At 36.7% G+C, this 12,262-nt stretch overlaps 1 protein-coding gene across 1 annotated transcript; it reads right to left on the bottom strand.

Annotated features, from left to right (window-relative positions):
- Positions 1-9,309: 9,309 nt before the first annotated feature.
- On the bottom strand, positions 9,310-11,516 carry LOC133327976 (endoplasmic reticulum chaperone BiP). The gene is made up of 2 exons (XM_061536522.1): positions 11,356-11,516; positions 9,310-11,249 (listed from the first exon to the last, which is right to left on the bottom strand). The coding sequence occupies exons 1-2, from the start codon at positions 11,472-11,474 to the stop codon at positions 9,404-9,406; spliced, it is 1,965 nt and encodes a 654-aa protein (XP_061392506.1). The 5' UTR covers positions 11,475-11,516; the 3' UTR covers positions 9,310-9,403.
- Between the last annotated feature and the right edge of the window lie 746 nt (positions 11,517-12,262).

Raw genomic sequence — 12,262 nt, 5'->3', positions numbered from 1 at the left:
AAATTTATGATAACTTTTGATCACTTTTCATTTGGTGTTCTCACTGGATAGCAACTAGAAACTCCTTGATTTTTGAAACGTCGTTCACGCTGTCTACCTGTTCGCAGAACAACTTCCAGGAGTTTCGTTTGGCGGTTCTTGTCAATTTATTGTATTCTTTCCGTTTATCGCGGAAGTTGTCCCAGAATACTGTAGATTGTTTTCGGCGTGCTCTGTAGTAAAGCTTTCGGACCTCTTCTCCTTTGTTCCTAATCTCTCCTGTCATCCAGGCATATCTCGAAGAGGACAACTTTCCTCGAAAGACTTTACAATTACTTTCGTTAATTTGTTGACGTTGCGTCTATGTCATTCGTGTCTAAGCAATCATAATTTGGTTGCCCTAAACTCTCCTTGACTAGTCCACTTAGTTTTGGACTTGTTTCGGAAGTATATGGGTTTCGGCGGTGGCCGTAGGATTTGGGATAAAAAAACGTGTACTCTTCTGAGACTCTCCATTCGTGGACCTCATCTATTAAGTTTGCTGAACATATTGCTTTCTCTCTAATTCTGTTAACAAAGGTAGGTTTATTGCCTATGTTAAGGGCAATAAACGTACCTAAAGCCCCAACCTCTGACTGTAGCCTTTTGTTGTTGAGGAATGTCTTTTTTCCTCGCCAGCTTGAGTATCATTGTTCCATTTATGGGTCACTAGCTTCCTCAGGGCTTCTATGTTTTTTGGAGTTTCAAATTCCAGCATTAGATAGTCCCCTTTGAAAGCGCAGCTGTCCAGGTCAATAGAGTCCCCTCCTTGTCGTAGGTACTCCATAATCTTGGTGTTGACCCATTTAACACTTCCTTATTGGTCTCCTTCTTTAGCTTACCGGACGCGCTATTCACGTCGATCACTGCATAGCCTTGGCATAAGACGGCGGCTTCTTACCATTTGTTGCTGTCATCTTCCTCTTACGCAACTTCCGGTTGGTCCTTTTGGGATTCCCGGTCTTTGCGGAAGATTCCGACTCAGCACTTGTCTTCCTGATATCAGAGCCAGTGAATTGTAATAAATCAATTGCCAAACACTTTGGATGCGTGAATATCCATCATTCATGATCTTGGTTTAGGCACTCATTTGGGCGGCCAATAAATATTGGTTGGGCGCCATTTTTTTTAGAAAATAAAAATCTTATATATCAGGATCCTTGGTTTAAAATAAAAATATTATATATCAGGATCCAGAATCTAATATTGGGCGCCATTTTATAATATGTTAAATTCTTATAGTACTTAAAATGTCTTGTTAACATAGGTTAGGCTCCGTTTCATGTGAATTAAGAATTCATTAATCAGTTTGGATAACCCTTGTCAATGGTTCATGATCTTGTTTTAGAAATCCGTGTTGGGCGCCATTTTTTATAATAAATCAATTGTCAAATACTTTGGATTCATGAGATTTCACCATTAATGGTCTTTGTTTAGGTATTTGTTTGAGCTCCCATTTAACATTGGTTGGGCGCCAATTTTTTGCAAACAGAAATAGTCTCTTGTCTATTATATTATCAGAGTAATATCCGTAGAGGGGACATAAAAGATAATGCTTCATTTTATAATTTGAAAAATCTCGGAGTTTTTTAAAGCTTCGTAAATATTGGTTGGGCGCCATTTCATGTAAATTCATTGGAAACCTATGTTGGGCGCCAATTCTTAATAGTACATCAATAAACACGCACATTTTGAACTCGTGAAAATCCCCCTTCTATGGTTTAGGCACAAATTTTGGACGACCATTAAACATTGGTTGGGCGCCATTTTGTTAGAAGATATAAATCTAATATAATATCTGTATTCTTGGGCAAGAAAGATAATGCTTCATAGCAGGGACGTACGGTTGGGCTCCATTTCATGCAAAATTCATAATTTAACAACCAGTTTGGTTTTGGGATCTTGTTTTATAAATCCATGTTGGGCGCCATCGAAAAAGTACCCATTCTGAAAATGTTTGCACAATGAACGTTTTTTTTTGGTTATTCACACATACTGGAAATGTTGGGCGCCATTTTTTTAGAATCTATAAATCAGAAACTATTTGGGATTCATAAGTGTTTATTATTCAGGAACCCATTTGGGTGCATATTAAACATAGGTTGGGCGCCATTTTTTATAATAAATCAATCGAAAAATACTTTGGATTCATGAGTATCCAACATTCATGGTCTTGGTTTAGGCGACCAGTAAACATTGGTTGGGCGCCATTTTGTTAGTAAATACAAATCTTATCTAATATAATATCAGGGTTCTTGGACGAAAGTGAAAATTTTCCAGTTTTTTAAGCTTCGTAAATTTTGGTTGGGCGCCATTTCATGTAAATTCATTTGAAACCTATGTTGGGCGCCAATTCTTAATAATACATCAATCAACACACACAGTTTGAATTCTTTTATGGTTTAGGCACACATTTTGTGCGACCATTAAACAATGGTTGGGCGCCATTTTGTTAAAAATAAATCTATAAATCTAATATAATATCAGTGTTCTTAGGGGAAAGCTATATCGACGGAACTTTGCATGAAAGATAATGCTTCATAGTTTAGGTTTATTTGTAAAATTTTACAGTTTTAAGGCCTAAAAAAATTGGTTGGGCTCCATTTCATGCAAAATTTATAATTAAACAAACAGTTCGGATAACAGGTGAGAATTGCTTAGGGTCTTTTTTTATAAATCCATGTTGGGCGCCATTTTTTGATAAATCAAAAACACACAACATTTTGAATTAATGTATGTCCACGATTCATAGGTTTGGTATGGGTTTAAGAAGTCATTTGGGCAACATTTGGTAATATATATTATGTCCCAGGGCGTCATTTCATTAGAAATACACCGAAAAAGTACACATACTGAAACATTTTGCAAACGTAGTTATATTTTTCATTCTCTATTCATAATGGGAAATGTTTGGCGCCATTTTTTAATAACACGTAAATCAAATACCAGTTTGGAAATATGAGTATCCATCTGTCATGATTTTGTTTAAGGAAAACATTACCCATACACCCATTAAACATTAGTTGGGCGCCATTTTATAAAAATACAGCGAAAGAAGACTAACTACGATATTCTGAAACATTTTGCTCAATTTAGTTATATTTTTTATTTTCTATTTATAATGGGAAATATTGGGCGCCATTTTTAATAGCACATAAATCAACATCCCGTTTGTAAATATGAGTAGCCACCTTCATGATTTTATTTAAGGCGACTATTAAACATTAGTTGGGCGCCATTTCATAAACATATTGCGAAAAGTTCCAAAAAAATTTGCACAATGTAATTATTTTTTTCATTCTCCCCTCATTACGGAAAATGGTGTGTACATTCACAATTTTGCCAAAAAGACAGGCATCCATCCACCCACAAAAATCGTATATCTATATGTATTTAATATTTGTTAAACAAACAGACAGTTTATAATGAAATATTTTCTTTTCTTTTTTATTTTCTTTCAATTTCTTTTTTTCTTTCTTATGTTATTGAAATTTTTTCAACAAAAAACCCACGTTTAAATATGTTCAATATTATTTTGAAACTAAAAAAATATAACAACTTTGCCAACTACTGTGTATATGTGTACGTGTCTCTGTCTCTCTCGCTCTTGCTCCTAATTGTTGTGTGTTTCAACTTTTTGGTGGATATGTTTTGATTTGATTTTTCAAAAACAACAACAACTTCTTTATGATTTTGGATCCTTCGATTATTTGAAAAAAAAACAACAACCCTTCAACTGAAATGTTTTGTACGGTATTGAAAAATTATTTTTTTTTGAATTAATTTTGTTAAAAAAATTATGTTTTTTCATCATTTTTTTCATTTATTTTTTCACTAATAACAATTCTATAGCGTGGTGGTGGCGGCGGTGGTGGTGCTATTGTTGGTGTCCAAGAAAAGGATGATGAGGCTGAAAATACCATAGAAACAATTCCAAATCGTGTTTAAAGGACCAAGAAGTTAAAATCGAAGGGAAGGGAAGTGAACGTGTGGTGGAAGTAATGGAAGAAGAACTGCTGCCGCTAATGTTTTCCATCGTTAATCTTCTTTTTTATAATTATTTGTTCCAACAACAACAAGAAAAAACCAAAACAAAACAAAAATGCCCTACATACATCTCTCTACATCTCTCTGTTCTACTACAGTCTTGAGGAAGAAGAAGTACTTGTGGAAACAACATTTGACATTATATATATTTTTTTTGTTCAAACACACACACATACACACATCAATATCAATGCTATTTTTCTAAGAATGTATTGTATATGTTTTAGATAATAATTAAGTAAAATAATAGTAATATTTAACAAAAAAACTACAATAACAAAAAAGAATCCCTTTAATATAAAAAAATAATAACACCAACAACAACATATCGATTTTTGGATTTAATAAGAATTGAAGTACCCCAATGTAATGCAAATAATTAATAACAGTTGGAAAATTTGTTGGTTGGGCGCCATTTTATGAACTACAAAAACTGTATAAACATTGGTTGGGAAACTATAAAGTGTTCTTGGGCGCCATTTTTGAACGTTAGAGTTTTGCTCAGTGGTCGACGGAGGGTTGCATGAAAGAGAATGATTCATAGTTTAGGTCTAGGACCCAATGTTGGGCGCCATTTTATAATTTGTAAAATATCACAGTTTTTAGGCCTAATAAAAATTGGTTCATGCTAAATTCATAATTAAACATGAGAATGGTTTTGGGATCTTGTTTTATAAATCCATATTGGGCGCCAGCGAAAAAGTACCCATTCTGAAAATGTTTGCTCAATGGAGTTTTTATTTTATTCTTCACTCATACCGAAAATGTTGGGCGCCATCAATCAAATCAAAAAGTGTTAATTATACAGGATCACATTTCGGCGCCTATTAAACATTAGTTGGGCGCCAGTTTTTATAATAAATCTTGTCACTAACCAAATTATAAAGCAACCAGTTAGGATATCCAGTTCTAGGGTGCTATTTTATACAAATTCTTATAAAAATTCATTTTATCTAAATTCATAATTCAACAACCAGTTTGGTATTGGAAATCTATTTTGGTCTTAGTTTAATCACTCATTTGTCCGTCCTTTAAACATTGGTTGGGCGCCATTTTGTTAGCAAGTATAAATTTCGCATTGTCTTGGGCGACAGCGATATCCACGTAGGGTGCATGAAAGAAAATGTTTCATTGTTTATGTATAGAACCTACTGTTGGGCGCCATTTTATTATTTGTAAAATCGACCAGTTTTTTTTTTGGCCTAGTAGATATTGGTCAGGCTCCATTTCATGTAAATTCATAATAAAACAATCAGTTTGAATAACACATGAGAATGGTTCATGATTTTATTTTAGAAATTCATATTGGGCGCCATTTTTATAAAAAATCATCGAGAAATACTTTGGACTCCTGAGTTTCCAGCATTCATGTTCTTTGCTTAGGCACCTATTTAAGCTCCCATAAAACATTAGTTGGCCGTCATTTTGTTTGTAAATGTAAATCGTCTCTTGTTAAATATTATATCATCCGTGGAGGGTGCATGAAAAACAATGCTTCATAGTTTGGTTCAAAGAACCAATGTTGGGCGCCATTTTAAAGTTTTTAAAATATCACATTTTTTTGCCTAATAAAAATTCATAATAAAGTAATCACTCGTTTTAGAAATTCTAGGACCTAAAGTAGGGCGCCATTTTATAATTAAAAAATCTCAGTTTTTTGGCCTAGTATAAATTGGTTGGGGAAATTTATTGAAAAAAAAATTGTTTGGTTGGCACAAGATAATGATTCAGGATCTTATTATAGAAATCCATGTTGGGAGCCAATTTTTACAATACAGCAATCAACATACACATTTTGGATTCATTAGAATCCACCATTCATGATCTTGGTTTAGGCATATATTTGAGTTCCTATTAAACATTGGTTGGGCGTCATTCATCATTGGTTGGGCACCATTTGGTTAGCAAACATAAATAATATGTTGTCTAATACATCAGGGTCCTTCGGCGAGAGCGATATTCATGGAGGGTACATGAAAGAGAAGAGCTCCATAGTTTAGTTCTAGAACCCAGTGTTGTTTTTATTTGTATAATATCCAGTGCTTAAGGCCTGGTAAAAATTAATTGGGCTCCATTTCAAGCAATTTTATTATAAAACAATCACTTTGGATAACACATAAGCAAGGGTCAGGATCTTGTTTTAGGTATACATGTTAGACGCCATTTTTTACAATAAGTGATCAAAAAGTTTTTAGGGCAAGTATAAATTGGTTGGGCAAATTTATTTAAAACAAGTGAAAAAGCGTTAAGTTCGGCCGGGCCGAACTTTGGATACCCTCCACCATAGATAAATTGACAGGTACTTGAAATGAAGATATAGGGAAAACCCCAAAAAGAGGACCTATACCGACATTTCTACAAACCGATTAGTTCAAATTCGAAGATGGGGAATATCGGTCCACTCCTTTTGGAACCTCCACACAGGGGCTAGGTCTAAATGCGGCTATAGTTCATTATCGAACCATACGTTCTAATTTGTTATCTCTCTATCCTCCGCAGGTGAAATTATTACAACAGAGTCTTAGAACCAAACTCCAATGGCGGAACAAATCAGATAACTATTTTAATATAAAGAAGGGGGTTATATGGGGACTACCCCAAAAAGGGGGGCGAATATTAATAATTTTTGGTAGGGAGATTTGTTACCATATACAACTAAGAAATACCAAATTGCAGCAAATTCTGTTGAAAAACGCGCTTAAGAACCCCAAAATACCGAAAATTGGGGGTAACCTTTTATGGGGGCTATCCGAAAAAATGGACCTATATTCATAATTTTTTGTGGAGAGATTTGGTACCTATTAAGAGCTCAAAATACTAAATTACAGCTATTTCGGCGGAAAAACACAATCAAAAATTAGGAGGTTCCGTTATATGGGGGCTACCAGAAAAAGTGGACCTATACTTATAATTTTTTGTGGAGACATTTAGTATCCAATAAGAACTCAATGTAGCAAATTTCAGCGAATTCGGTAGAAAAACGCGCTCAAGAACCCCAAAATACCAAAAATTGGGGGGTACCCTTATATGAGAGCTTTGCCTAAACGTGGGCCTATGAAGCCCATCTTCGAACTTGACCTGCCTGCAGACAAAAGACGACTCTATGCAAAATTTACAACAGACAGACGGACAGACGTCATAGAATTTTACGCTGATCAAGAATATATATACTTTATAGGGTCGGAAATGATTATTTCGATGCGTTACAAACGGAAAAACAAAACTAATATACCCTCCATACTATGTTGGAGGGTATAAAAATCAGTTTGGGAAGCACAAGATAATGGCTCAGGATTATGGTTTAGAAATCCATATTGGGCGCCATTTTTTATAATAAATCAATCAACATACATATTTTGAATTCGTAGAGGGTGAGTCTGTTCTGGCGAGAGGTGGCCTTACTTTTGTGTTGCTTACTCAGACCATAGTAGCATCTGTTGGCCAACATTATTCTCCTCCGGATTTCAAAGCTGATGTTATTAGTTTATGGCGGTACCGAGGTATATAAAATCGTTCACTATTTTTCACCTTGTCTGAACCCTCGTTCGGTATTCCGACTATAACTGCTGACCTTGTGCCAGTTAAAGTTATCCTGCATAGACGTATTAATTTTGCAGGAATGCCGAACGCAGACTTTAAACACCTCTGAACGGATAGGGCTGTCGAATGCGGCTTCGTGGGTCTTTTCTAGGATCTGGCACAGAGTGAAAATCTGGTCAAAGGTGGATTTGCCAGGTCTGAAGACGCACTGGTATGGTCCAATAATTTTTTCATTTTGTGCATAATAATTGTTGTGAACGGGACACAGGATGCTGAGGTTCCTATCATTGAGCATGCATTCCTGTAGCCAAATTTTACTAATCAGCGGGTGCATGCCCCTGCCCAGCATCTGACCACCGGTCTTGAATAATTCGGCTTGTAACCCTGCTGCTTTATTATTCTTCAGTCGATTAATTGCAATTCTGAACTAATCTTGGTTAGGTGGTATACAATCTATACCGTCATCTCCTATTGGTTCTGGGCTATCTTCTTCACCGCCACTATTTGATACCAGAAGCTTTTCAAAATGCTTATTCCAGGTCCTCAACATGCTGTCTGTATCAGTCAATAGGTTTCCATCTACATCTCTACAGGAGTATGTGCCTGCACCAAAGCCTTCTGTTTGGTGTTTTACTCGTTGGTTAAATTTCCGTACTTCATTCTGACTCCTGTACATCTCGATTTGCTCACGCTCACAGTTTTCTTGTTCTTTATTCTTTTTTCTGAAACAAAGACGAATTATTCGAAATAATGGTCATTGTGTCCGATCCTAATGAAACTGAATCCACTGATTAGTCTGTGCTCTTTGTCTTTGCAAAATCTGTAGTACCTGCGGATACATAAAGAACTTAACATTGTATCTTAAGTAAATAACATTGGTTCTATTAAGGATGTAGTCTTCATGATAGATAAAATCTTAAAAAAGGATATGGATTGCGTAACCATGTATGGTCCTGTCCATAGGTGAATGTCTCAGGCACTATCCAAACCCTTTAAAATGATACCCATATTTTGCCTTTGCGGGATTAGTAAAAAAGCCGTTTTAACCAAGATATGTTCCAAACTTTCAAGACCCATATCACGGGAAGTATGCATTTCCCCCACATAAAATATATATCACTCACTGTAATGAGCTCAACGAGAACTACTTACGGTAAAAATTACAAAGCTATCCAAGTGGAGCCCCTAAACTAGACTTGTTCCATCTTCACATATCTCTAACTACTATTTCCTCATTTAAAAATACATACACAAAATTTATTGTTTTATTATCTTTTTTTTATTAAATTTTTTTGTCCATTATTTCTCAAAAAATTAAGTATTTTATTTCTATCAATAGTTTGGAAAATAGAGAAATAAATAAATCAAGAACTCTTCTCAAAAATCGAAGATTTCTGTATGTTTTTTCTAGAGCATTTGTAGCTTAATACAAAACAAAACTAATAGTAAAACTAATTTCAATTCATTAGTTGGAACTAAGAATTTAAATGGAAAATGCCTCCAATGTGTCTCTCGCTCACTGTGTATGTATGTTTGTTATTCGTGTATTACTTTAACAAATGTTAATGTTGTTTGTTTGAAAGTAAAAAGCGTGTCTTTTTTGTTGTTTTTAATAAATATTTTTTTCATGTTATATTTTTCTTTTATTTTTCGTTTCTTCCTCTTTTCTTTTAACACAAAATTTGTTGATTTATTAAATGTGTATCAGTCTGCTTGTTTGTTTTTGTTTTTTCTTTAACTAAACTGCGAACTACAACTAAACTAGAACTAGAACCTATATATCGCTGAGTGGAACGATTTACAGTTCATCCTTCAAGTCATCGCTGTCTTCACTGTCTGTGGGTGGGACACCACCGGTGCCTTGGTACAACTTGGCAATGATGGGTTGGACAATGGCTTCCAAGTCCTTCTTTTGTTTCTTGTATTCTTCGGGATCAGCATCGGCATTGGTTTCCAACCATTTGATCGATTCATCGATGGCAGCTTCCATTTTGACCTTTTCGTCTTCGCTCAACTTGGCACCGAGTTTTTCCTTGTCACCGATTTGGTTCTTGAGACTGTAGGCATAGGATTCCAATTCGTTGCGGCTTTCAACCTTCTCCTTGAGTTTCTTGTCTTCATCGGCGAATTTCTCGGCGTCGTGGATCATACGTTCGATATCTTCGGGGGTGAGACGGTTTTGGTCATTGGTGATGACAATCTTTTCCTTGTTACCGGTGCCCTTGTCTTCAGCACTGACTTGCAAGATACCGTTGGCATCGATTTCGAAACTGACTTCGATTTGAGGAATGCCACGAGGAGCTGGGGGAATGCCGGTAAGATCGAATTTGCCCAACAAGTGGTTATCCTTGGTCATGGGACGTTCACCTTCGTAGACTTGGATGGTGACGGTGTGTTGGTTATCGGAAGCGGTGGAGAAGATTTGAGATTTCTTGGTTGGGATGACAGTGTTGCGGGGAATCAATTTGGTCATGACACCACCAACAGTTTCAATACCCATGGTCAAGGGGTTGACATCGAGCAAGACAATAGCATCGGTATCTTGTTCACCAGAGAGGACACCAGCTTGTACAGCAGCACCGTAGGCAACAGCTTCATCGGGATTGATACCGCGGGATGGTTCCTTGCCACCGAAGAAGTCCTTAACCAATTGTTGGACCTTGGGGATACGAGTGGAGCCACCAACCAAGACAATTTCATGGACATCCTTCTTGTTCATGTCAGCATCTTCCAAGACCTTTTGAACGGGTTTCAAGGTGGAACGGAACAAGTCCATGTTCAATTCTTCGAATTTAGCACGGGTCAAGGTTTCAGAGAAGTCTTCACCTTCGAAGAAGGATTCAATTTCAATACGGACTTGATGGGCACTGGACAAAGCACGCTTGGCCTTTTCAACTTCACGACGCAATTTTTGGACGGCACGGTTGTCCTTGCGGATATCCTTGCCCTTCTTCTTCTTGTACAACTTGATGAAGTGATCCATGACACGTTGATCGAAATCTTCACCACCCAAGTGAGTGTCACCGTTGGTTGAGACGACTTCAAAGACACCGTTATCAATGGTCAACAAGGAGACATCGAAGGTACCACCGCCCAAATCGAAGACCAAGACATTCTTTTCACCTTCCTTCTTGTCCAAACCGTAGGCAATGGCGGCGGCGGTAGGTTCGTTGATGATACGCATAACATTCAAACCAGCAATGACGCCAGCATCTTTGGTGGCTTGACGTTGGGCATCGTTGAAGTAAGCGGGTACAGTGACAACAGCGTGGGTAACCTTCTTGCCCAAGTAGGCTTCAGCGGTTTCCTTCATTTTCGACAAGACCATAGCAGAGATTTCCTCGGGGGCAAAGACCTTCTTGCCTTGGGATGTGTCAACGCTAATGTGTGGCTTGGAGTTCTTTTCGACAACCTTGAAGGGGAAGTATTTGATGTCATGTTGGACATTGGTATCGGACCATTCGCGACCAATCAAACGTTTAGCATCGAATACGGTGTTTTCAGGATTTGTGGTCAATTGATTCTTGGCAGCATCACCAATCAAACGTTCACCATCGGCGGTGAAGGCAACATAGGATGGGGTGATACGGTTACCTTGATCGTTGGCAATAATTTCAACACGTCCATTTTTGTAAACACCAACACTGTAATAAGGCGAAAAATATTTGGGGAAAATTTAGGTTAGAAACGAATTGGGAGTTAAGGAGGATTTTAAGCACTTAGTTGAGTGTTGGTTTGTAGAAAACTTACCAAGAGTAGGTGGTACCCAAATCAATACCAATGACTGTGCCAATGTCCTTATCTTTTTTCTCGTCACCAAGTGCGAGGCCAACAAAGGCCACTACGGCCAATAATGCAAATAATCTCATTTTGATTTTATTTGATTTCTTCTGTTCACTGAAGTGTATTTATTTATACTAACTGTAATAAAATAGAGAGAAAAAAATATTATAAAATATTTGCTTAAAATTTGCAATAAAATATAACCTAATCTAAAAGCAGCCGGTAGGAAACAGACACGACACACAATTAAAAAAAAAAAAAAAAACACCAAAGAAAATTGCCTGCGTCACCACAAATCGGCGTTCAATGTTCTTGGATAACAATGCAGGCTGGCCGGCCAGTCGTGCATACCGACAAAAGCAAACGTGTACTTCTAGAAAAAGAAGTCTAACTGGTTAAGCTACCACACATTACTAAAACTTTCTATTTATTCTTTAGTTAGACGGCAGCAATTGACCCATTTTTTGTTAAGTTAAAAACCAGTTTTGGGCTTAAACTTTTAAATCACACACACATAAACACTTTTCAGTATCTGCTGCTGAATTTAACCCTTTTTTATTTAAAAAAAATGTTACTTTATCCTATCACTTGGTTTATTCGTTGACGCCTTCTTCTTCTTCTTACCAGTAAACACGTCCACAACACTTGACAACTGCAACACAACTAACCGTACAATACTTCAGCAGTAACCCAAACTGACTTTGACATTGGCTGGCTGGCTTGCTTGTGCAAAGTTGAGCAGCGACATTGAGTGAGAAATGACTTTTCACTCTCTCTCTCTCTCGCTCTTATGAACACGTATTGAGTGACAATCAATATACCACAAGTCAATGGTAGGAAATATTAAATATTTTTTAATGAAAATAAAGGGAGA

This window comes from Musca vetustissima, unplaced genomic scaffold (genome assembly GCF_032173495.1).
Source record: "Musca vetustissima isolate MV318-11 ecotype Yass unplaced genomic scaffold, APGP_CSIRO_Mvet_v1 utg20399, whole genome shotgun sequence".
NCBI classification, from domain to species: domain Eukaryota; kingdom Metazoa; phylum Arthropoda; class Insecta; order Diptera; family Muscidae; genus Musca; species Musca vetustissima.
This window is presented reverse-complemented; position numbering and strand designations above follow the sequence as displayed.